The sequence below is a fragment of the Lingula anatina genome, chromosome 4 (assembly GCF_051362555.1).
Source record: "Lingula anatina isolate TDL-2025a chromosome 4, LinAna3.0, whole genome shotgun sequence".
Taxonomy (NCBI): domain Eukaryota; kingdom Metazoa; phylum Brachiopoda; class Lingulata; order Lingulida; family Lingulidae; genus Lingula; species Lingula anatina.
Genome location: NC_141770.1, coordinates 18,254,002 through 18,281,341, shown reverse-complemented (window position 1 = coordinate 18,281,341; position 27,340 = coordinate 18,254,002). Strand labels below are relative to the sequence as shown.

At 37.0% G+C, this 27,340-nt stretch overlaps 1 protein-coding gene and 2 long non-coding RNA genes across 4 annotated transcripts; 1 reads left to right on the top strand and 2 right to left on the bottom strand.

Moving 5' to 3' along the window:
• Positions 1 to 1,364: 1,364 nt before the first annotated feature.
• On the bottom strand, positions 1,365 to 26,936 carry LOC106164272 (putative NADPH-dependent quinone oxidoreductase VAT1L). Of its 2 annotated transcripts, none has more exons than XM_087011346.1 (9): positions 26,407 to 26,936; positions 21,799 to 21,928; positions 18,622 to 18,837; positions 17,962 to 18,104; positions 16,938 to 17,041; positions 5,464 to 5,519; positions 4,653 to 4,847; positions 3,735 to 3,815; positions 1,365 to 2,357 (listed from the first exon to the last, which is right to left on the bottom strand). In XM_087011346.1, exons 1-9 carry the CDS (start codon positions 26,619 to 26,621, stop codon positions 2,244 to 2,246), a joined length of 1,254 nt encoding a protein of 417 aa, XP_086867472.1. In that variant the 5' UTR covers positions 26,622 to 26,936; the 3' UTR covers positions 1,365 to 2,243. The 2 variants fall into 2 exon arrangements, with proteins under 2 accessions (XP_086867472.1, XP_013397599.2); XM_013542145.2 differs by having other exon boundaries at positions 1,365 to 2,318; positions 26,407 to 26,932.
• Positions 11,759 to 14,751, top strand: LOC147762525 (uncharacterized). Its single transcript, XR_015333920.1, has 3 exons — positions 11,759 to 11,933; positions 12,834 to 12,963; positions 13,668 to 14,751. It is a non-coding gene; the product is annotated as an uncharacterized LOC147762525 (long non-coding RNA).
• On the bottom strand, positions 14,749 to 16,614 carry LOC147762524 (uncharacterized). Its single transcript, XR_015333921.1, has 3 exons — positions 16,297 to 16,614; positions 15,796 to 15,851; positions 14,749 to 15,310 (listed from the first exon to the last, which is right to left on the bottom strand). It is a non-coding gene; the product is annotated as an uncharacterized LOC147762524 (long non-coding RNA).
• Positions 26,937 to 27,340: the final 404 nt, after the last annotated feature.

Sequence of the window (27,340 nt, the reverse complement as noted above, 5' to 3'; positions counted from 1 at the left end):
GATTTGGATATTAAGGTCTTAATGGTTACTTTAAAATGTTTTCGTAGACGTAGTAGTGGGTCTGGCACTTCTACGAAAATCTTTAATTTGCTAAAATAGGTAAATGAATGAATAAATTTGCAGACATAGTAAAATAAAAATAAATAAATAGAGAGCTAGCGCTCCTAGCCCATAAAAGTCAGAGCGTTGAATGTATGCGTGTCTAAGCTTTGCTTATAGAATACATTTACCAAATCTAAATTATCTGTGGGCGGGATGTTAGAATAAATCATCCCAGAGCGATTCCATTTATTCCCAAGCAAACTATATAATGTGAGAACAAAGTTCAGTGACAACATGTACCAGTACATGTAGCATTTAACGTTGCATAATTATTATTATTACATACAATAGTGGCCATATACTGTTAGCACATGATTGCCCTCACGCACACGCACAGGTTAATACTGAAAAATCAACGGTTTTGTTAAAGGGGGGCCTGCATGTAAATCTTCGCTTTGTTTAGAAAATATAATAAACATAAACGTTCTGCGTAAGAGCACACGAATCGAACTTTGTTTGGTTGTATCTGCTTTCATTTGCTGCCCTTTTTGGATGGGGGTGGGGGAAGGGAGGACGTGGGTAACTAGGGGATCGCCCAGCCATTGTGCTCCCCCACCAACTGAAACTAAATTACATTGACTTAAATTTCGGACATGAATTTATTTATACATGGTGTCATTAAATATCTCCACTATTAAGAATGTGGAAATGGGTTTACAGGCAACTCGCCAATGTGCAACCTAACTGATAAAGCTGCACAAGGGCAGTGCATAAATATACCATTTTAATTGGATACTCGGTATTTTAAAAGTTCCCCTCTTTTTAATCTATTTTAATCATAAGTCTGAATGTTCAAACTAAAATTTTGCCGCGTTACGATTTCAGGCCACGGCAACGGGTCACCATCTGGTATCATGTGATCACGACTTGCTATCAAGGCGGGATTGTGTAAATACCGCCTTTGTTCTTTATTCCAGTGCATTTATGTTAATGTTTTGCGATACTTTGTTGTCTAACGTCAACTGAATCACCAATTCCACAAAGCATGGACTTAATCGTGCAGATGGCAACACCCCAGGTACAAGCTAAGCTAAATATTATCACGCTGTACAGGTGCATAATGATCACATGAGATCACGTTAGGATATTTGCCGCATCCAGGGAGATAATTGAGGTTTCTAGGAAATGTTGTTCTTCTTTGAACGGGATGCTAAATTCTTAATGTCACTCTCCGTACAGTGTGTCTGAAGGTACGAAAACACTTCTTGCCGTCTGTAGAATCAGTTTTACAACCTTCTTTAGTAAAACATGGAGCCATAGAGTATCACCATATACGTATTTATTTCATACCACCCACATTGGATACAGTCTTTGTATGTTAATTACACCTGTATTTCAATCTATTACATGAAAATCACATGTGAACAAGATCATATGGCATGCAACATATGGCAGTGAACGTCCTTCAGTAATCCTATCCATGCTTCCAGTCTAATGTCAACTATATTGGTTTTTGAGTAGATTTCGTTGGTATTCCATTGAACACAGTACTGTGTGAGGTCAAGGTTGATGTAATCCACTAAGACACAATAAAGTTTTACAACAATAATAGACAACGTGATTAAAAAAGCAGTGTCTTGTTTGCTCTTGGGGGTAACCGTTAAGCTACATTGGCTTCGAAAGCTCACACGAATATTTCTCCCCCTTGACAGTCGTTTTGGAAAATACTATTTGGTCTCTACGTACGGCCATTGACGATTGGCAATGTTATGACAACGTCGCACGGAAACCATTTGTAAAATTCTATTGGCACACCAGTATCGGCACATGTTTCTGAATCTAAATACTGCAGACTCTCATCTTATATCTTTAAATGTTACATATAAATATCTGTTTCATTTTGCCTCTCTGATTCCTATACAGGTATATTTGGGGTTTCGCAAATATCACACATAATCGTGCAGATGACCTTAAATCAACACTTTATGTTTGTATACAGGTCTGTGTACAATTTAAATATAGGGCCTATGTATATACGCAACGTTTGCAACTCAGTCTAGTTTACCTCTTTGTAATTGTAGCACCACTTTAGTAGAATGTATACTTTTCTTATATCCTTATTTAATATTTAACCATTTATAGTTCTAGTTTTACGATTAATATATACACAAAATATACGATCACAACTTTGATGTGCTGTTTTATTTCGTCTCTGCATTGGTGTCGTCTGCTTTGTGTTCAGCCTCGTTTTGGTTCACTGTTTCCGGTGCTGCATTCTGGAGCGTAATGAGGGTGAAGTTTATATTCAGGCGATCCTCCAAAAAAGAAAGAAAAAGCAATCGCAAGCATAACAACAAAAGCACCAGTAAAATGTCCCAAGTCAGCCACATGGATTAGAGAGAAATGCAAGCTTTATCAATGATAAATGAAAACTAGCATATTAAAAAAGAGAAAAGGGGTAAACTTCACATTAAACGTAATATCACACTCAACGAGAAGTTTGAACACTAACTTTTATAGATGAAATACATGTATGTTTTGCTAAATGAATAAGTTGGGCAATATTCACATCTCCTAGCAGGCGGATTAATTGCAATACCCTGTACACTGTATGTATGTTTTGCATTCACAATATATACTAATAGGCCTACATTTATTCATTAGGCGTGCTGTTTTACTTTTTATTTACTTTTATTAGAAAAATACACCACTATAAAATCAGTATTTATGATTTGAGTTTCGAAATAGAGACATAAATGATTACATTCATTAATACAAAAATACACGAAACCTTCCAAATACATGAACAGAGCTACAAATTACAACATGTACATAAACAAGTATATCAGTCATATATACCAGAATATATTTTAACCGTGTAAAGGAATTGTAAATAGGTCCCCTTTCTAGTGTTTATTACAAATATAATCCCCTCGTTTTTCAGATGTCGGTATCATTTTGGCAATGTATCACTACAACTTCCCAAAATATACTATAAGCTGAACCTAGCTAGCAAACCAAAAATAGATTCATGTCACGTTGCTCTCTGCAGCCTAAAATACAATATACTTAAATATCGTGTTATCTTTAAAAATCCCGTTTCTCATAGCTGAACTAAGACCAAATCCATCATGCACGGAAAGAGCATTTTTTCCACAACCATTGAACAATCACCACAAAGCCCAAGATACGATTGTACATTATCTGATGCAAATGTAACGAAAACCTATACATGCATGTGAACCGGGTAGGGGAGACCGGGGCTAGTTGGACACCGGGGTTAGTTGCCCCCCCCCCCCCCCCCATCAATTTATGACAAAGTAACTATGGGGTAAAATAATTGATCGCATCATTTTGTAAAGTGACCGTATCCAATAGTGCTAAGAAAGCGTCAGCAGTGAGTCCAAATGAAATAATTTAGCATCTTAAAGTAACTTTGATGGGGGGGGGGGGGGGGGGGGGCAACTTACCCCGGGGTCCAACTAGCCCCGGTCTCCCCTACGTGCTACTTCCAGGAGAGAAAACGCACCGACATTTATTTATATTGTTATACGCATTCCTATGCCTTCCAGAGAGTGCCATGCCCATCCCAACATGCAGCCTTATTTGTTGTTAGACAGAACATTTGGAAAATGGATTCCATTAAGCAAGCGTTGATGCAAAAATGAATTACCACCATCGGTGTCCTTTACCTTGCTAGAGGTCATTGTGGGATCAAGGACGATGGAACCCACGTTCTTCCGATCGTGCATCTTTTGCATTGCTTCACCAATCTGAAAAGAGTTATCCATACCTATCCTAAATGTAGATACAAACCAAACATAATCGTTTACACATCACTCATGTTCATATGAAAATTTACCAAATTACGCAGAATTGACAGAAACAATGACTATGTTTTCATAATACAAAAAAAAAAAAAAAAAATGAAATGAAAAAAATGAAAATAATTGAGGCTATTTATGCACTTCCCTTCTCATTCCAGCACCAAGTGACATCCAGGGATCAGCTTCACAAACAAATTTCAGTCTGAATATTGGTCTTAAAAATACTAAATCAATTTCAGTTCAAGACAAATCCACTGAGGTCCTCTTGGTTTGAAACGTTCACCGTGCCTTATTTGCTTTTCGTTAATAACAGGTGCGTTAAACAAATTTTTTCCTGTAAAAAAGGTGCCATTGGGGCCAATGTAGACAACGACCGGTACCTGTATATGGATCAATGTGATCATGATCGAGCCACCGCCGTTTGCTTATATTTGCATGTTTAGTACATTAATAATATTAATCATGTAAATGGATGATTGGATGGGCCATATAGAAAAGAAAGGTGAATCCTGGTCATATCGATGTGCAACCGTGGTATTGTGACATGTTATGAGGGTCACGTCACTGAAATTACACATTTTTATCCACCCCCTTGAAAAACAATGCACTGGTACCTTGGTCACCCAATGGATATGATAAATGTTTGTTGTAATGTGGGTTACTACATAATGTAGTAGTTGTTGTATAGACATGGGATACATGCTGAAGGCAGTTTTTTTTTTTTTTTTTTTTTTTTTCTTTTTTTACAGTTTAAAACAAAAATGCTGATAACTGACAACTTACGTCTTCAAAGGCAACTACCGAGTCGATAACAGGCTTAATCTTTCCTTGGTTGTACATTTTAAACAGGATGTTCATGACATCACGCACGTAGGCGTGCTTCCCTTGGTGGAATAACAACTGCCGTAGGTTGAAGCCGGAAATCGATTTGTTTTCATCGTAAAGTTTGATGGGGCTGATTTTGTCTATCTGCCACCACTGAAAAAGAGAGTATATACTTTAGTCATCCTTGTAGCCATCTGTTGGTATCTGCTAGGTCTAGTTTACTGAGTATTTTGTTTCATTATATTTATTTTTCCTTAGCCATGCATTCACCACATGGCATTGAATGATTCTATAGTATTGACTTCAAGTCTCAATTAAATACTGTGGTTTGGATGACAAATGGACACCTGATGCTCGTACGTCATCGTCCAATTATCTCACGAACAACCGAACACCTTCCGTAACATTGAAGGTTAAGGATATCAATGTGGAGGAAAACAACTTGACCTTTCATCACCATCAACGAAAATACTTCAAATTTGGATATTTTACCATATTCTTGGGCGTAGGAGGCGGTGTATGTGAGAGGTTGGGGGGGGGGGGGGGGAGAAAACTTCTCCGCCCGCCTGTCGCTGTTTTTCTTTTTCTGATTTGATACTCCCACCTTAATTAGTTCCAAAGAGCCTGTGGACATCTTTTGGTAGACCTAGGATATGATATCCGTTTTAGAAAGAGAAAGAACCTGCTTTAACCCCCTATTCTTTTTTTAAGAGTACGGACGACCCCCACTCCCAGCCCCTGTATGAGTTTATATACGTGTCAAACCTACCGCCTTAGCCACACTGAAAATGCTTTTTGTTTCCCCTGTTACGATATTCGATGAACCTGAAAAAAGAAAAAAAAATGTCTCAGAGGCATCTGTTTTAATTTCCTGGCTGTACATATGAGTTCAAGGCACAACTTAAAAGGACACAAAAGAGGATTTTCGCGCCAAAATTGATTTATCCTGATTTATCCCGAGGTTAACACTACTTTTCCGCGATTTACCAACCTTTAATCTATCATTCCCGGCACTCGCCATCGCTCTGTAACATTTTTGGAAAATACAATAAAAAGAAAACCTCCGCTTAAGCGGAGGTTTACCAACAACCACCTCCATTTTCATAATTGAGCTCTCTAGACTTCCGGATCTCGCGAGATTCTCGTATTGCGACCTAGTTAAAATAGTAGGGGAGCCAAGGCAAAAAATTAGGGTGAAAAAAAATTTTTATGATATAAAATTTTCGAATATATGGTCGGAGAGCCTGATATCTGGGGTTTATGAATCTGCTTATTGGACAAATGGGCTCAATTGCGAAAGTGCCCAAAAATCCAAGATGGCCGCCACCCCTAAGGAATATGCAATAAATGGATAAATTATGAAAAATGGTTGATATTTTCATTTAGTTTCAGGGTAGATATTTTTATTGTCCATATATTGTGGAAATATGTACTATCTGGTGATCTGTAGCAGAAATTGGTCAATTGGATTCAAAATGGCCGTTCTATCCAAGATGGCGGCCAATATTTCAACATTTTTTGCAATTAAATCCTCTTTTCATTGATCTACAATTTCTTTCAATCATGATATGAGCAAACATTTATCAAATAAAGATTGCCTCTACTATTTTCTGCATTTGTACCATCTATGTGTAATATAGAGGCTTTGTGAATACAAAAAAATCCAATATGGCCGCCATGCACCCTTTACCATTATGAGTCAAGGGTACTACCTGTCTTTTATAGAAAAGTTCAAATATCTACTTTAATGAAGCAAATGCTATTTCTATTTAACAATTTTTGGGTGAAGGGGAATTGCTTCAGTATTTTAGAGGTAAATTCAAAGAGCTATTTCAATCCAAGATGGCAACTTTATCCAAGATGGCGGCCAAATTTTCACAAGTTTTTGCAATGAAGTCATGGTTTCTGTAATCTAGAACTACTTTCAATCATGGAAAAAGCTAAATTTTATCAAATATAGAATTTCTCCAATACTGTGTGCATTTTTGCTATCTGAATGCATAATTAAAGTTAGATGATTAGAGAAAAATCCAATATGGCTGCCATACACCCCTTACCAATATGAGTCAAAGGCGAAACATATCATATCAAAAGTTGGTATATCTCATTCAATGAAGTATATTATAATTTCATTTTAAAACATTTGGTAAAGTACACTTGTTTTTTATTTTATGATGTTTAATTATACACTACCTATTAATCCAATATGGCCACTCTATCCAATATGGCAGCCAAAATTTGACCAATTTTGCAATTTAATCCCTTTTCTTTTTGTCAGAATTTTTTTCAATCTTCTAGAAGCAAAATTTCATCAAACATAGATGCTCTATCCTAACTTCCTGCATTTTTACTATCTTTATACAGAAAGAAGGCTTTATGCTTATAGAAATACCCAAAATGGCCACCATAAATCCCTTATCATTACCCTCATATGAAACAAAGTGACGTATCTCATAAAAAGTTGAAATATCTCCTTTGATGAAGTACATTTCATTTTTATTTTACAATATATGGGTATATGAGAATTTTTTCACTTTTTGCAGATAAATTTAAGATAGCATGTTTATTCACAGTAAATTATTTACAAGTTTCTTCACATTCATATGCATGTTCTTGGACCATTGTATTTTTAGCCTAACAACTATGTTGTCAAATTACATGTCTAGAATAACATCATTATCTATTTATTTGTTTATCAAAAAGAAGCTCAAAGGTTTTGTACAATAATAATTCCAATTCCATGCAAATTTCACTTCATGGAATCAAAGCTAAACTCATATTTTATTGAAACTTCAAACAACATTTATTTAACTATGCAATAGATACTTGTTTCATTTATTACATTGGTGTTTTAGTTACCTCCGCCAAGGAGGTTATGTTTTTACCCCTGCTTGTTTGTTTTTTGTTTGTTTGTCATCAACATGACTCAGAAAGTTATGGATGAATTTCGATAGAATTTTCAGGGTAGGTCAGAAATGGGTTAACTTAGAAGTGACCTGGATCAATAATCAATCAATAATCAAAAATAAAAAAATCAAGTTATGGACCAATTTTGATGAAATATTCAGAAGCTGCCAGAAGTGGGCTAAGGAACAGATTATTAGTTTTTGGTGGTGATCCAGATCAATAATCAATCAATAATAAAAAAAACTAGATCATTATAGAATGAAAATTTAGGGGTGAAACAGCATTGGGTGGAGACTTTGCTGCCTTGACAGAGGTCTGCGCTCTCGAGGTGCTTTTCTAGTTGCAATTTATTTTTGGGAATACAGATGGTGGCCACAACTATGCATTTTGCTGTTTAGCAGTTTATAATGTCCCACATCATTAAGTCATCATTAATTTTATTGCTGCTGATTTGCAGAATATTGCAGCAAATTGGAAAGAAGGAATTGCAATTTGCAGAAGATTTGCAGCAATAAAGCAGTAAGTTTGCAACTGACCTGATATTTTGGTAAGGGTAAAGCTCATAAGGTATAGAAATGAAGAGCATCCTCAGTTGGGAGGAGAAACCTAAGATCTGCTTTGCAAGAAGCAAATATGCAGGGCCTTTGGTCATATCTTAAGACCCAAAAATCCATATAGCTGTACAAAAATCATGCGCGCCTCTTCCATAATACCATGTAACTGTAAGGTGGTGACATTATCCTCCATGCTGGAAAAGATTACAAAATGCCAAGCATTTGCACTTCCCATGCTTATAAGGAGAGTTAAAGAAATTACGCCCGGTAAGCTCATAAACTGTACTCAAACCACATCCATGTGGACCATAAGTTCTTTATGTAATATGTAAGACAAAGATCAATGTATGAATTGGAAGAAACCTTCCAATTTTTGCAACCTGCAGTGACCTATGTGTATGGCTAGGTTCTGAGGAATATACCATGACCTCTTTACCAATATGCTTAATGAAATACCCAAGTACTAAATGCTCCAATTCTCCAATCCACTGTAACACCATGTTTCCTCAGGAGGAATCTTAGACGCGTCGGATCCTTTAGTTTCCACTTTCCTTTGGGAAAAGAAAATCTGATCACCAAGCACAAAAAGGTATTTCACCCATTGGGCAATGAACTGAAGGAACCATAACATAAGGTACTCGATAAGCATTATTTTGACGTGGATCTTGTCCCTGTATCTACTATGCTGATTTGAGCTGGTGAAACCTGTGGAAAATATTGTATCCTTCCAAGGCAGCAGGGTGGTGGAGGATTCATAATGTTAAGAGATGGATACACCCATGACCACAGATTGTCCTTGGTTCTTATTCCATGACCCTTTAACAGTGCTAGATACAGGGAAGAAGTATTGATCAATGTAGTGTCCCTACATATTCAGGTGCACATCTAATAGCAACTAATTTTTATGGACAAAAAAGGCATGCCCCCACAGAGAAATTCAAAACTGCTTATAACGTGGTTAGTTTGGTATGGCCAGCAGCTTCTCAAAGCCTTATTCCAAAAGATAACTATCAGAACAGCATCCAGAGGTATAGAAACATGTTACAGTTGGAGAGAGCTTGTCAGGAATGATGGATGAGCAGAGATGTTATGAAAAATGAATATATGCCTGTTGTGTGAAGGATAATTACCACATATTTTGAAATATGTTTGTAATCCTGTTTTACCTCTGAAATCAAGTTTTAAAGGTCCACATCATCTAAATAAACCCAACTTAATATTAATTGTTAAGTTAAAAGTAATGCTGCATGGCAACATTATAGTAACATACATGCCTGTCATGTCCGGCATTAAGATAAAAAATATATTTTATGAAGTCTCATGATGTAACCTGATGTGGTCCAACAGCTTTGGAGTTTTGTGCCGGCCTCTTTGTATTATGCTCAAGTGAAAAATTTAACTATACAATTATAGGAAATTAATGTTTAGATCTACATAAGATAAGAAATTGGTATATAAGCAATGAGAATTTATATCTTTGGGAGAGAAAAGAGGAAGAGGAGAGGAGATTGGGAAAAACGGAGCAGACGTGTTTTCAAGAAGTTAGGATTTGATGACTTAGAAACATCAACGAATAAATCCTTTAACTGGTCATTATGTGGACTTGGGTTTTCTTTGTGCGACCTTATGTAAATCTGGCATGAAGTGTAGAATCTTTAGATTGCATTAGCCACTAAGTTAGTCGAAATCGTAATGTCCTATTTCAAGCCCACACTTGAATTAAGCATCCTACATTTTTATGACATTCAATCCATATATAAAGAAAAGTTCATTACATGACATCTGGGATGACAAGTCTTTGATGTCATCTATAAAATCTATATCAGTGCCACCTGAAAAATATACATTAAATAACAGATTTCAACTATCAGTAAAGTACACATGGTACCATTGATTTGTAATGGTAAGGGGTATATGGCAGCCAAATTGGTTTTTTCTCTAATGAAAAAGGCTTAATCATATTCTTTACAAATATTAAAATGTAGGAGATATTTAGGAGAATTTATATTTCTTAAAATATTGCTTTTACCATGTTTGAAATAATTTCTAGATTATAGAACATGTGCCTCAGTTGCGAAAATGGTAAAATAAAGGCAGCCATCTTGGATAAATAAGCCATTTTGAAAAAAGATATGGTCTCAGCTTTACATTCAAAAATAAGCAATTGTCCTTTACCAATAAATTGCAAAGGAAACATGGAATATACTTCATTGAAGAAGATATTTGATCTTGCAAATAAGGTGCATGCTGTGCGCACCTTTGGGCCATAACGGTCGACATGCATGGTGGCCATGTTGGATTTTTTTCTAACTATAAAGATTAATACTGTACAGAAAGAGGAAATACAGGTCATACTGTACATAACTTATATTTGATGGTGTGTTGCTTCTATCAAGATTGAAAGTAATTCTAGATTAAATAAAACATGACCTAACTGCAAAAATTGCCAAATTTTTGGCCGCCATCTTGAATAAAGCAGCCATCTTGGGTCAAGACACCATCTCAAATTTACCTTGAAATATTTAAAGCAATTGCTCTATACCTGCATATTGTAAAATAAAAATAAAATATACTTCATTTAATAAGGTATTTCAACTTTCAAAAAGATATACATTGTCCTTCTGACTCATTATGGTGAGGGGTGTGTGGCGGCCATATTGGATTTTTCTCTTAATCAAAAAGCTACATAGTGCATGCAGACAACAGAAATGTGTGAAATATTATAAAAAGCTATATGTTATGACAGTTTTTTCTTATATCACTCTTAAAAGAAATTCTAGATTGAAGAAAACATGACTTAATTGCAAAAAATAGTGAAATATTGTCCGCCATCTTGGATGATGCGGCCATTTTGAACCCAGTTGTCAAATTATTGCTACAGATCACCAGGAAGTGCATATTTCCACAATATATACACAATAAAAGTAATGTAGACCTCAGCAAAAAAAATATTAATCACTTTTCATAATTGATGCTTATTCTGTGTATTCACCATGGCTGGCGGCCATCTTGGATTTTTCTCTTATGCATCAAGCCATCATTCTGTAAACAGATACTTGAAATGCAGAAAATATTGTAGACAACCTATATTTGATAACAGTTTGCTTTAATAATAATTGAATATAATACAAAATAAAAGCAAACATTATTTAATTGCAAAAAATGGTGAAAAATTGGCCGCCATCTTGGATAAAGCGGCCATTTTGAATCCAATTGACTAAATCTAGCTATTGATCACCAGAGAGTACATATTTCCACAATATATGGACAACACAAACATCTAAACCTAAAGAAACTGAAAATATCAACCATTTTTCATAATTGATGCTTGTTCTCTGTATTCACCATTGCTGGCGGCCATCTTGGATTTTTGGGCACTTTCGCAATTGAGCCCATTTGTCCAATAAGCAGATTCATAAACCCCAGGTATCAGGCTCTCCAACGATATGTTCGAAAATTTTATATCATTAAATTTTTTTTACTACCCTTTTTTGAAGGCTTTTGGAGTTTGGCTCCCCTACTAAAACCAGTTCAAGCTGCCGGGAAATGACAACGTGAAACAGGAGGCTTAGTTATGCTGGGAGTCCTTCGAAGAAGCGAAGACAGATAACAAAAAGAAAAAAGAAACAGCCTTTACAAAAAACATGCGTAAAACAATGTATCAGCAAACGTACGACAGGCAAACAATAAACACCGGCGAGGAAGAAGGCAGATGAAAACCTGCTTGGGTGGCCATGGATACGAAGAATGGCCTGGCCGCGAAGTATTTACTGGATTTGTGAGTACCATTTACAATAATCTTTGAGATAAGACACCAGTGAAAATATTTATTAAGCACAGAGATTTATGTTTATTTACGTGTGTTTGTTGTATATCTTAACGATTGTCAGGCTCGTCTGTCAAAATATGCCATGAAATTGTAACTAATATGAGTGGTATCGATGACAGAAATTGCAAGTGCTGCTCATATGTCGACTCTGACAGGGTTTGGGTTAGTTTATAGAGCAAAGAAAGTTTAAATAAAAACGGACATGGTGGGAGATACTAGTCTCATTACATATACATTACAATGACCAGGGCGAATTTTTGACTTACCGAGGGCACATTTCTTGTGCCTCTAACATCTAGGCATACCACAGTAATTAAGACATATGACAAAGATGCTATTTCTTTAGGCATCTAAATCCCAAAATGAATGTGCAGAAGCTGTTATTGTATCTAAGTTTAACCCAATGTTAAATGGCATGTCAACTATAAGTGAAAATAAATAGTAGTATTTTGATTTTATATTTTAAAGACAATTTGTCTCCTTTTTACATTAAAAATAAATAAATCAGAAAGGGGATATTGCATGTTTATGTTTGGTACATCTCTCTAATGTATTAAATAGTCCAGAGTAATAATTTAGATCATACAATTTTAACTTCCAACCAGTATTTTGGAGATTAAACCAATATGAAGTGATCAAGAAACTTCAAAATTAAGTTGTAGTTAATACTAGTGCAGTTGAAGATGACAGTCTAGATAATTTAAGGTGATCATATTGAGAAAAATGGCATTTATACTTATTTCAGTTGAGTTTTATACTTATTTCAGTTATGTTTTTACATAATTTTTCTCAAACTCGATTATCTTATTTTATGTACTGTTGCTTTTTTTTTTTTTTTTTTGGTTGCAGTATCAAGGTAACTTTTTCCTATGGTATGCCTGAACTGGAAGAAGTGCAGATGGAAGAGGAGGAAGATGCTGAAGAAGAGGGAATTAAAGGATCCTGATGATCCAACATGGGACTAAAACATGTCTTTAGAGTAAGCAGAATTTTAATAAGCTGATATTCACTCCTCATATATTAGGCATATAGGTGCATGATTTCTCTTTTATCAGTTTTTTTTCCAAATTGGCGACACATAATGTAAACATAATGCAAGACTCTATTTCCTCCGTCAACTGAAACGAGCTAAGCTTTACCAAAGTATTGTGCACTCAATTCTAGAATATGCCTGCCCTGTGTGGCATCCAGGACTAACTATAGAGCAATGCAAACTCTAAGAGACTGACCAAACTCGTGCTTTGAAGATTATTTTCCCTGACCTGTACTATGATGAAACCCTGAACCTGGCATATGTGTACTTTAGATAAACGAAGAGATCTGTGCAAAACTTTCTTTTACAAAATAACTGAATCCTCTGACAAACTGAATCACATCTTTATTGATCAATCCAATCGTCTTTTAAGATCAAACAATAGTAACAAAGTGCCACAATTTAAGACCGACAGATTCTGATGCTCTTTTATTCCGTATGCACTTTTAAATTTCCAATAGTATTATGTTGTCTTTTATCCTAAGTACAATAATTTTAAAGTTCAATTAGCAGTCTTTTAACTCCGTTTTATTCAAGCAAATATTCACTTTATTTTCATTATAATTTTCTTAACACTATGTACAACTTCAACCCACTGGGTTGCAATCTTAATAAATTATTATTATTATTATTTTGATTTGCTTTTTTAGACCTAAAGGTTATGAGCAACTGCCAGTATGATGTCCTGAAGAAGAGTTTTTTTACATGGAAGAGGAACTCCATGGCTCTCCACCAAAAAAAGATGAACTTTTCTTGAGGGTCCAAAGCGGGGACGAGTTGGATAGTGAGAGACTTTTCCTGACTTTCGAGTGCTGCTTACAGGATATATTCAGTGAACTCATCTTGCCAATGTGACAAAGCATAATCTGCTGACTTCAAACCATCTAGCACTTACATGTATGCTATAATGCAGACAGATTGGAAATCAAGGTGGTCTTTCCTCCCAAACCTAAGTCATATGCCTGATATTGAGAATAAACCATTTTGGTCCAGCATTTACTTCTTAAATCTAAATGACATCAAATGTATTATGGAATATGGTACTGGTGGCATATTGTGATTTCAACTTGATTTTAAACCAGTGTGTTGTTAGATTTTGTACGATCACCAGTTGCAGTTTTGTGACTTTGTTACAGCATAAAATTCTGTATTTGGCAAATGACTGCATGTCATTTCTTTTAAGACCTACAAAAATGGTTTGAGTGAACACTTGTGCCTGTATTCAATTCTCCACTCAGCCATTATTTAGAATTCGTGCAGGGAAGCTATGCCTGTATTTTTTAAAGAAATATTTATACCTTTCTATTTATTCCCTGCACATCTTGGAAAAGTATGTGTGAATATCTTACTGATGAAACAATTTATGTTTGTGTAAGTTGGGTTGGTCCTTTCTTATGACACATCCCTTTGCATGGAGACAGCTCACATGAGTCAATACACTGACAGAGAGGGGGATAATTTGTTGATCTGCAATCCTCATGGGTCTGCATGTACATCAGACTCTTAACATGATAGCCTGGCTATTAATAAGTCTCTCTCAAAAATGTTATCATACTATAATGTGTACTGCACAATGTGAAAGTTTGTGAATGCTTGAATAGAAGGCTTATTTATGAAGATGGCATTAATGAGTATGAAAATAATTATGCATTCTAGCTTACAGAATCTGTGTATGTCTTATTCATTACATGTGACAGGTAATAATAAAGATGATTTGGCCAAATTCCAAACTTATGTAGCAAACTTTGTTTATTCTTGTATTTTTGCCAAATATAAATAAAAGATGTTTCAATATTTAAACTTTTATTTCATTCATAATCTCTACCCAGTTAATGCTTCATTGATACTGCAGCTTATGCTTTGTACATAACAATATGTTAATTAATAATAACAGTTGGATAGTACATGTTAATTTACTAAAGGGCTAGTTCTTAGAAAAACATGTTCAACATTAAAATATATTCTAAAAAAGTTTTCAAGTATTGCATTAGAATTGAATCTTTGGATGTATTTGACAAAATTATAAAATTATTGAAGAGTTGACAATGCACAGAAAATAAAGGCCTTGAGGCTCTGGCTGATCTCAGTCTTGTCACTTTAAATACATGTACATGGGCATTATAATATAAAACTGTTCACTCGGTTTTGGTAAATGGTGGTGGATCATGTGGTCATCACTGCAAATTTTTTGTAGCAGTCTTTTACACAACTTGTCACACCAACATTGAAGTGATGCAGTATTGTAAGATTGGAGTGCTTCCTGGTATGAGTTTTCCAGACATAACTTGAGGCACTGTAATAGTAAAATTACATAAAATGGTTATAAAGAAAAAAATGTATTGATATTATCATAACAGCACTATTCTTTAACAAAAATCAACAAATTAGAGGGCATGATCACTACATGATAACCAGCTTATTATAAAGAAGCAAGTCTGATTATGGCAAAAAAAAAAAAAAAAAAAAAAATTAAATTTAAATATCTGCAGCTGCATTAAATCATAAAGGCCACAAGAAGAAATAACATAATCACACATGGTTTCAAAGAACTGATGTAAAAAAATCACACTAATATTCCCCACTTGGAATTAGAATTTTGACTAGCTAATTTACTACAGTAAAGTGCTAAACCGTACCAAATGGCACTGTTCACCCTCTAAAATACCAAAGTTTTAAGCAGGCCCAGGACCCTACGCCAACTAGGGGGGGTCGGCTTTGCATCCGCGGACCCCCCCCCCCCCCTCCGCCCATGTTATACTGCTAAAATTATTAACATACCTGATCTCTTCACTCGTGCTTGAAGGGGTGTATCACCCAATTCCTCCTCTGAAAGGCTAAAAAATCATTCCTTATAATCATATTCATTGACAATATTACTAAATTTACAAATAAGCTAACGTACATGTAGTTACGTGCCGTACAAAGAACACCCTCTAACCCCACTAGTACTCGAGTTACATTGTATATCTCATGGGATTCCCCTGCGAGAATATGGTGTGAGGTTAGTCTGTAAGTACTGGTAGATGACCACATTGAGCAGAAAAGGGTATTCCTCCTGCTTTACAGAACTATACACCTCAGGGGTAAAGTGCACTATCTCGCTTCATATAACTAGTAGTACGTGTACCCAGGGCGAGTGATTTGGCTGCGAGTGCGTTACCCGAGGAAACGTTAATTATTAGCAGTTATCTACGCTTTTTAACTTCCTCTGCCAGACATTTTGATTTCCACTGCCATCTTCCCATTTTAAAGTACTTTTGGTAAATATAACTCGCTTACCTGCAAAGATTCGGTGAGCAATTCCTCTTCTCCTTCACGTCCACGCTCACCTTCGAAACGACATGCTGTCTGCATTGTTTACATCTCGTATCTGAGTCGAGAAGCCGCGTTATTTCAAACTGTGTCAAGATGGCTGACGCCCGGGGTTCGAAAGTGGACGGTGAATATGATTCTTTTTTTCGATATTGATTAAGGCCATTTACCTGCCATTTTATGCTTTACCCATAGCAATTGTTCTCAGATAAGTTAAAAAAGAAGCAATCCATGCACTAAAAAGGCGTTTTTAATCCTATTTTTTGTCCCTTTAATGGAAAGATATCTCATTATAAGAAGCTAAATGATATATCAGTTACTGGTACAGTCCCCATTATTTGATACATAAATCACCTGACAAAAATTGCTTTATGTTTGTCTTTTTTCTGTCCATTGTAAATGAGCCGTGGACGTTTATCGTACAGGCACACAAACACACACACAAACACACAGAGAGAGAGAGAGAGAGAGAGAGAGAGAGAGAGAGAATCAGCAAAACGGCACCTTTGGGACAAATAGGAAGACCGCGACTGTACCAAAATAAAAAACATCCACCAACCTTCATTTTGCTAGTGTCACGTAATTTATAGGCCTATAGCTCTGCTTACCATAGAGCACGTATCGTCCCATGGGTTTGAGGAGGCCTATCCCCTTATTGGCGTCTTCCCCACACAGGCTGTCTAGCACCAAATCAACACCGTCTGGAGACGCCCTGATATTCATGCAAAAGTCTTTCATTACATGTACCAGAGCCGCGCCGGTAACGTGTACAAGAGAGTCCCCTATGATAGAGAGCCCTGTCCCCCATTGCTTTGAGAAGGACAACCCCGTCCTAGATTTGACCCACGTGCTTTCTCTAATTTTATTATTCTAATGGAGGGCAGACTCTCTGTTACACGGTTCCCCAGTTTCTCGGCACATGAGCGGCAGGAATGACTAAAGTTTGTTCCTATGCAAGCACAGGTGACATTTGCCCCATCAACTAACCCCAATAATTACGTTACTCCCTGCAAACATCCCCTGTACTAATTATGTGGGACTCCGGACTTCCATCGATAGGATTACCATTCCTGTCACAGCAAATTCACAACAGAACTATATAGGCCTATAAAGACCAAAAATTGATCTTCACTTTAAAGCCAAACATTTAGTCCACATCAGTATTGGGAGTCAAATATTTTTAAGTAGGTCTAACTACTGGACCCAAACATCAGACTGACCTTCTAATCATAATGCAGGAACAAAATTTGATTTTATTTAAGCACTACTGATATACTTGGGCTAAAGAAGGCTTCGATTTTTTGAGAGTTTAAATATCTCAAGTTGTTCCTCAGGATTGTTTTCATCAAACATTTTAACAAGTAATGGGGAAATTACCAAAGTTACAATTCAGACTGTGAAAAATATAGGATTTAATTATAGAAAACATATTTTCCCGCAGTAGTTAAATACGATATGCATTGGCCATGATTTGGCAGGGATCACATAATGTTATGGCCATAAAAACGATATTCGAAAGTAAATACATTTGGAATAAAAGTATTAATCAAGACTTTAGACAGATTGATTGTTAACACTCGTAAAATGTAACTCTACCTGTAACACCTGCATAATAGAAAGGATCCAACTTACTTGCGTATCTCTTGGGCGTAATCTACCACGTGATCATACAAGTAGGTGACGTCATTCTTGATCTGCTCATGTTTGTTGTGAGATGCAGTACCGTACAACGTGACGCCATCCACCGTTTTACACAGTTGTGCTATGGCTTGGCCCTTAAAAAGAGAAGATATAAATGTGAAAAATGTGTTACTTTTTCTGGAAGCAAGTTGTTTTCTCCAAGCAGCCGCAACCACTGCGTAACTGGTTCTTATCTGGCTTATATATCCATTAAAAAAAGAGGGGCAGTCCTCCCTCTCTCTGTCTCTCTCTCTCTCTCTCTCTCTATATATATATATATATATATATTTTTTTTTTTTTTTAACACGTGCGTAGGAACCAATGCCATGTGGAAAATATATTCAAATACAAGTAATTTACAACCATATTTTCATAAAACTTCTCTGCAGAGAAACCATCCTGTTCTACCTAGCGTAATTTCTGGAATAATAATAATAATAATAATAATAATAATAATAATAATAATAATGTGAAAATAAATCACCATCACCATAGTTTATTATTATTATTATTATTATGTAACAAATAAATAAATAAATAAATAAATAAATAAATACATGTAAATAAATAAATACATGTAAATAAATAAATAAATAAATAAACAAAACTTACCACACCTCCTCCAACAGAATGAACCAGCACCGACTGACCGGGGCGTAGTCCGCCTTGGTCAAACAAGAGAATATAGGCCGACAGCCAGTTCAGAGGGAAGGCCGCCCCCTCGTGATAATTCATCCCCGTTGGCATATGGTAGACGGTCTGCGCAGGCACGCTGACCACTTCAGCCCAGGCGTGGTAGTCCGTGAGGGCAATCACGCGGTCTCCGATCTGAAAAAAAAAGGGAAAATGTTTTGCGTCACGTGTTTGAATGAGTAGCGCTGATGGCTGCTTTGTATCCGACAAACCCCTCTCCAGTGTACCTTTCGGTTTTATTTAATAAAATGACTGATTCAGTTCATGTCTATTGCCAAAGACTTTGAAAGGCCATATACTCAGAATGTGACGTCTAGAATAAATGTATTAACAATGCCCCCACTTTCAATACATTGATTTGAAAAAAAGCCTGAAGCTGCATTCCAGTAAAAGACTCAATTTATTCACAAAATAAATCAAGTCGGGCTTTAAAACAGAAAATATCAGAGGAAGAAACCAAGAAAAGCCCCGTTTTGCATGGTCTAGCTTTGGGCAGAGACGTTAACCTTATACTGTAGTACGTATTGACGTTTATAATTCGCATTTTGACAGTAACTGTCGGTATCGTTCTATCACTTAAGACACAAACTATTTACTCCTTGTGTACCAAGTAATAGTTTAACCAGATTATCACCATGCCGATAATGTGCTTAACAGTTCACTTGTAAACAGCTGAAACATGCCGAAGTCGTGATCAGGAAATGCATAATTCACGTCTAATTACAGTTTCAAGTGGAATATCGTGTTATCGTTGTTAAGGCCTGGTTAGATTAAAGACGTCGTATTGGGAAAACCATTCCATTTACAGAAAATTAGTTTCCGATTATTCGCCGATTGACGAGGGCGCTGGATGTGTGTTGGCCAAAGACAAAAAAGGACGACACTCAGTTGCTTACACATTGTACCAACTGTGCCCCCGGTCCCAACAGATTCCAGTCGTTGAGAGACACGCTTGATTTTTGCCATCTCAGGGGAGGTCCAATATTCTTAATTTCAAAGATCATGATACAAAAACGTTCGATTTTTGAAGCATTTGCTACATATGTCATACTAAAATGATCTATCAAGGACAAGGTTAAGGACAGTAAACCTCAGCACTGCCTTTGTTTCTGAAAAGAAAACACCAAACACATTCCATCCGATCACCTTGCGTACCTATGATTATTGGAAAGTGGCATTTAGGCCTTACTATCAGTATAGTGAGGCTTACTCTCCGGTAATCTCTGAAACACAGGCTTTTCCGATCAGATTAGATAAAATATCGATTCTCTCGAAGCACGTGTGTATTCGGATAAACGTTTCAGTTAAGTAAGTCTTAAGACGCCGAAGAGGTATGTCGACACATTGATGAGTTTCCTATCGACCTCGCACATGTATTTGCTTTACCTAATATACTCTCTGTAAATAGTCCCTAGAGTATGCTAACTCATCAACACCTGTGGAGTCTTAGATTATTGAGAATAAATCATTGAGCATCGACCAGTCGTGATTCACTGTTGTAGTCTTTGTGGTAGCACGATACCGCTTTTTATGGCCCATCAGTTACGAATTCAGGACTCAATAATCCTTTGTATATATATTCAATGAAAATTTAAACCTCTGGTATTCTTTTATCTAAGAGGGCTGTCAATTTTCATGCATGTGATATTTAGGTCGACGGGGTAACTTGGTGCACGTCAAAGTAAAGGGGTGGGTGGGATGGGGCAATTTTGCCTTGAAAAGAGAAATAAAAATTAACCTAAAATAAATAATAATCACCCTAAAAGTAATAATAAAATAAGATTTCAAAAAAGTGGAATTTTAAGGCAAACAAATAATGTATAAATAATATATATAAAAGGCTGAATAGCGGGGACAATATTTGATTAATACGAACAGGTCTAGAAACCACAAAAGCTCCCTGAGATTATTTCCATCAAGTAATGATTCTCATGATAATCTGATAGTATATCATGCAAGATTTGAAGAGTAAGGAATCAAGGAAGAAAGTAGAACCCCCCCCCCGTAAACACACACACACACACACACACACACACACACACACACACACACGCCCGCATAGTGTTCTTGAAATCCGTTAGCAACGTTCATGTTTCCATTACTGCCATCTATCAAACTCAGATTGCGCCTACGAGGATTAATCGGAAACAAGGATCGATCAAGCAGCTTTGAGGAGCATGGTATACCTGACGCCAGAAAATATAATTACAACACCTATAGCGCACTGATTCCAAGACAAAAATCGCTCGGCTGACCTGCCATTCAATTTTATTGCAACTGGTGAATAATCTAATGGAGAGTGAATGACAAGGAAAATCCAAGTTTGCCTTTAGATGTTCCCATGCGGAATGTGCCCGGGAGCAATATACTGGAATAGCTGAAATATCAGCAATTTATCTTTATTCTATAGTATTTATAGCGGGGAATGGGGAAATGTCGACGTTAATGTAATCAAAGTTAACTATCTGCAGAGATGTGATAAATGGTGTGTCCAATGGTCACGTTTCCTGTCACGTTTGGACAGCTTGGCTTGATATGCTCTACAAGGATCTCAGCAAGCAGAGTTACCTTGATTTTCAGTCACAGGAAAGAAATGTACCCTTGTAGGACCCGAAACTTGTCCTAGTTACATTGATGGTGACAATGAGATAAGATCATAATTAGACCTTAGACAATATAGGCCTACGTGCTTGTACAACCATCATAACTGAACTTGTATCTGGCTTAAGAACATTCTGACATTGGTAAATTATATTCTCATAACCAGAAAATACACGGAAAGTATTTTCTTGTTATAACATACCAGAAAAGGATATTTTTGAAAGCACACTGCAAATAATCATATATTTAAACGGCAGGGCCTACTACCGTTACCCAACCAAAACATATTGTCCATTGGAACACACCCCTGTTGAGCATGTAGGATATTCGTCCTGTTCCCTCCTCCTCCCTCTTCTCAATAAAAAAAGACAACAAACAAATAGACAAATATCACAATAACTTGATAAATAAGTTATTAATTAACACATACGAGATAAAATAATACAGGACAATTACTCAATACTGACACATAGTCTATATCACCCTGTTACTCACGTTGAAGTCCGTGACATTATCCCCGACCGCCTCTACGTCCCCAGCACATTGAAACCCGATGACCAGCGGGGTACGAGGAGCGTTGTCGATACACCCCTGACGCGCCATAAGGTCCAAGAAACTCAGGCCACTGAAATGAAATGAAAACTTTTAGAAAAATAAATTTAAAAAAATGAAATCTTACTAAATGTTGACTATTATGGACTTCCAGTCTAGAATCTGCCTCATGGAGTACTTGAGATGGTAATTAAGACAGAAGAATAGTATGGCCACATGTACCAGTCGGCAGACAGGTCATTGTATTTATTATGTATTTAAGTAAAGATTTCAAAAGACGTATGTAGTTTGTGTGCTCAACATGACATATTCGTTGAAAGGGGGAGATCTACTCAAAGGTCTTAGTAACATCACCGAATTGAAGAAGATGATGCAGCATAAACAAAATTAAATACTGCATAACACAAAATGTAAAGTATACAGTAAATATTATCTAAAATGACGTATGTATACAGTCTGGATCTTCCTCGAGCCCTTGTACAGATTGTTTAAAGGGATAATAACTCTTTGTATGAGATCTTTATTTCACAATAAAAACATTGTGAATAACTCATAGAAATATAATATATTCTGTTTTACCACAAAAATGGCAGTTATAGCCATTATTCTGATATCTGAGCTTGTCTTTAGACCACGTGACCTCCATTGATGGCTATACTCTGTTATAATCTCTTAAGAGATTTTAACAAAAAACCAAACTTTTTAGAAAAAAAACAGGGACTAACTTTGAATGTAAAAATGGATTCATTAACCATTGGTAAGTATGGGAAAATTGTTGTTTACTCCAGGAAAATTCATTTTTTGGCCGAAACGAAGAGTTATTATCCCTTTAACTTTGATAAACCTGATGTATTCAAAGTTCACGTAATGGAACCGTACAGAGAGCATACGTATATCCATGTACATTCCTACTCATTTCCCAATAAAATATCACTGTTTGCTTAACCATAAACGAAAATTGATTTAAGCCCTCAGAATCGGAGAAGTATCTACAGACTTGCATAATTTCAAGCTAAGAAAAAATGGGCCTTCATCATATCATCGATTAGATACAGAGCCACAGCGTAAAAGGAATTTTAGATACATTGCAGGCTAACATAGAGAAGCTCAAGGCCAAGAGACGCAACGCTTCGTACCCCTCTTACTACGCAAGCCATTAAACTGTACCGCGCGTGGCATTTTAAACAAATTGTACAAATAAAATTTTGCAGGCTCCTGGCGGCTTGGAAAATGCCGTTTTCTATCAATCGACATCTTTCGGTACACAGAACAAAATGGTTTCATCCAGTGGGAGACTCTCCATAAAAGAATTGTGTCGATTCATCAATGTCATATTAATGATTGATCAGAGTAAGCGACAGCCGCTTCGCTTACATGCACATGTGTACATGAAATCTGGCTGTTAGCAAGCATTACCGCCTTGTGCAGAAATGAATACTTGATTCAAAGCTTAAATATAAGCTGGCAGTCAGAGACAAGCTTAATCGATTCGCAGCACCAACAAGGGTCCCGATTAAGTGAGACTAATTGAACGGTGCCCATACCGACACAAATCTGCAGTTATTATAAACCATAATGTAACCGCTCCAGGAACTAACGCATTCACGATTACATATAGGCTGAACGCTCGTATAAGCCATCTATCATATTTGTGTGGAAAGAAAGAATTGATCATTTGTGGACGTAAGCTACTGCCTTAACATTTCAGTTTCCTTAATGTGATTTGACATATGCATATTGTGTTTCAGAATCATTATTGTTTTTTTTTTCCTCCGCAGAGACGAGATGCAATTTTCATTGCTTTCCATAATTACCATACCGCTGTTCGAAATTTAACGGAAAGAATTACAATGCGTAATGCGCATCACGTCACTGGTTTGTGTCTACCCCCACACTTTCCCAGCCCCCGCACGTGGAAAGAACCAAGAATTAAGTCAATATAATTAACAGTTATATTTCATATACATATCGTCTGTGCCGTTGTAAGATAAGATGGCACTCATATTTAGTCAAAAGCAGTTAATACCTATCATCTTATACGTTGATGGTCCTTGAATACGTCAGTCAGCAGTACAATGAAGGCAGAAAGTTATTGAAGGGTTACGTGAAGGATGCTAAGAAGGTTTACAATCAAGCCCACTACATGAACTTCTTCGAAGGTGGCTAGTTAAAACTATTTCAACGCTCATTGTAAGTCCATCGCCTACACATGTTGCTTGTACGTGTATGAATAGCATCCATATTTGACAGCTTTGTAGAAATACTATTAAGAGATGTATTATTTAATATACGGATTCGTGAAAGGCTGAGCATCTTATTCAACCCACCCACTCATTTCTGAAAGATCGCGTGATATTCAACTTGACGTTCATCAAACTAACATGAATGCAGCCATACAATATTAAAGGCCCTGTGTGAAACCAGATTTTAACAATTATAATTTTTTACTGGGAGTACATTTTCTAAAATCAAAGTAAGACGCCAGTTATTGCAATCTAAAATAATTTTGGGTTGAGAAATAGCAAGATTTTCATGATTAGAACATAATTACCTGGTACAATGAAACGGCATCGTCATTAGCCGCTTGCATCATTTAAAAACGCGGTGCTCTCGGTTGAAGTAATTAACCTGCGACGTCGTTGCTCCGATCTAGCTTTAATTAGAATTGTGCAGTTGTGAGACAGCGGTGAATATAGTCTAATGACCATGCCTGGTGTATAGTATAATTACTACACGGATGTTATTTCTCTTTCCGGCAATGAACTCACATTTGTAATCAGAAAAACTATCCACCAGATTTTATTCTGGCAACGTTGGCTCTAAGATGTCAAAAAAGAGAGGGCTGTTCATTCATTTATTTTGTGGTGCAACTTGAACAAAAAAAACGTGATTCTACCCTGTTGTGGCACCGTTTGTCATTTCCCCTTCGAAAGAGGACTTAGCCTGCATATCGGGTAAGGGGAGGGAGAGGATGGAGCTGTCTCTGCTTGTATGGACATACAGCGCCTTTCTTTGAAGTTGTTTCGCAACTAGCGAGCTGTGTGAAAAAACCCTTTCTTTCCACAACAGAACTTTTCAGCATAAAAAAGCTCAAAGGCTTTAGCAAATAGATTGCTCGTCTGCTCGCCTTTCTGAAAATAGAGTGAAAACGTCTCTTATCTCCATGACCATGTTTGCTCTTGGATCAATTTCAAGCGTTCACGAAAAGCTTTACACTGCCGTGTTTTGTGGTTTCCTCCGCGTCAAGACAACTCTACATGCAATCAGCAATCTAAAGTTTTTCAAATGTCTTAGTAAAGTGGCATCAGCCCGCTATTACGCCAAGTGGTGTGAAGCGCGCGTGGGCTGTAGACCCTAAGGAAAAAGAAACCGCTAAAACTCGTTCAGTATATCAAGTGAAGGCCGTGTGCTTTCTGCAGTGTGGTGTCTATAAATAGTGTCACAGAAGGACATGAGGTTATACGAGAATTCTACCGCAGACCACGTTTTAATACGACTAGCGATAACAGCAGTCGCAGGCAAAACTGAACACTTTTTACTTACTTATAATTGTAGTGGAATGGTTTTCATTTTCACGTGTAGGTGCATGGTTAGTGAGTTCCTCTTCCTCATGCCAGTGGCTCGATGTCTATTAAGAAAACAAAGCTCCCAGATGTACTGGACGCCCCCCTCCACTTCCCCGAACACTGTTACCACGTGCTATTGCTACAGGAAAATGTTCACCTCGTCCTTGCCACAACCCTCCGTGGGAGGGGGCAGGATATGGGGTTGTCTAATGACACGAAATAAAAATGCGATGCATAATGACAATTTATATAACCTTTCCCAGTGATATGGTACACAATATAAGGATCCAATAATTACCACATTTCTATGATTAGACTAGTTTACTGCGGAAATATTTGATGGAATTCTTCTTCGTATCTGCGCTGCATTACAGGCATTAAAAATCAATGCAATCAACTTCTCCAGTATGCAACAAGAGAAAACCGGGGGGGGGGGGGGGGGGGGGGGGCACAGGTTTAGGGGGCGGGGTTAATCTTATAATCTTAATATCAACATCTCATTATCTAATTGGCGTTTTCACTTTCTTAATTACTTTGCAGGACATCTTTCAGATTTAACGGCATCCCAATAGCTGCTTGTATTTGTTACATGTATTAACCTTCGCCGTTGAGCGATATCGATTATTTCAGTTTTCCGTGTTCCAAAGCCTGAGCGCTATGTTGGTACTAGTATAATCTGGCTTTGTATGTGGGAAGGACAGACAAGGTTAAGCGTAGTAGAAATCCCGTATGTTTCCTTTTAACCAAGAAATTCAAAGTCAAATTAACAAAAAACAAAACAAGGTACCTTTCTAAACGGCTAATAATTTGGTGGCCTGTTTTATGTAACCGATATTTGGAAAATATTGCTTACCATATGGACTCGTCTTCACGCCTGTTGACTGAAGACATGCGAAAGCATTCCGTTATTTCGAGTCTGATGTCTTTTTAAGACTCGAGTCCCTCAATAAGGTCATCTAGTAGAGAAAGAAATAACAATACGAACCATGCTTTGACTCTGATAAGCACCTCCCCGTCTTTCGGTGAAGGTTCTGGTTTCTTCACAATCCGCATACACCTGATGCCTCCGAACCCAGTCAAAACGATGGACCGCATCTCCTTGGCCGGAACATTGTCGGCCAGTTCCTCGGCCGGGGCCGCCTTCTCCCCCGATGCTGTCGCTGAATCTTCAGTCTTGGTCGTAGCTGCTGCCTCAGCCATATTGGAATATTGGAAGATTTTTCACTCGCAGACTGCGGTATCACGCAATGCAGCGACTCGCTTGCGCTTATGTAGACACGTATAAATCGGTGAATCGAGTCAGCCAAGATTGGTCGACTACGTTCAATACAATACTGTCGGCGAGAGTTAGTTGACGTCGCTTGAATCGTTGAGGCTCAGCGGGATAATACTGCCATCCAATATAGGCAAAAGCGAATGCCTGAATTTGTCTAGCTGGCAGCAGCTGTAGGATTAGTTAGGAAGTTTAAATGTTGTAAATTCAAGTGGAATAAAGTTTATATATGACCTCGTATATGAGAGATGCTTCCAGGGCCTCGCAATCTGTCATTAATACTGCATAGAATGAAGTTCCATCAGGAACAAATCAGGTAGCTATAACCAACCCATTTTGCAATGTATTGATGGCATTCAATAATTTTCTCCACGACATGAAAGGATTAAAATATAACATGACAAGGTTATTTTAATCCCTCTCATGTAATATCAAAACATACATGGAGGTCACCTTGTAGGGTTTTTATAATTAACAACGCTTGCCTAGATTTTGCTCGACAGTTGGCACAGTACTTGTATATGTGGAAACAAACCGGTAAAAGCACTGTGATTCATTCGTCCGTTTAAAGTAAGCACTGCTCAGTGTTTTAAAAATCTGTTTATTTTTACTCGATTCCTCACAAGGTATAACGGCTATTTAATGT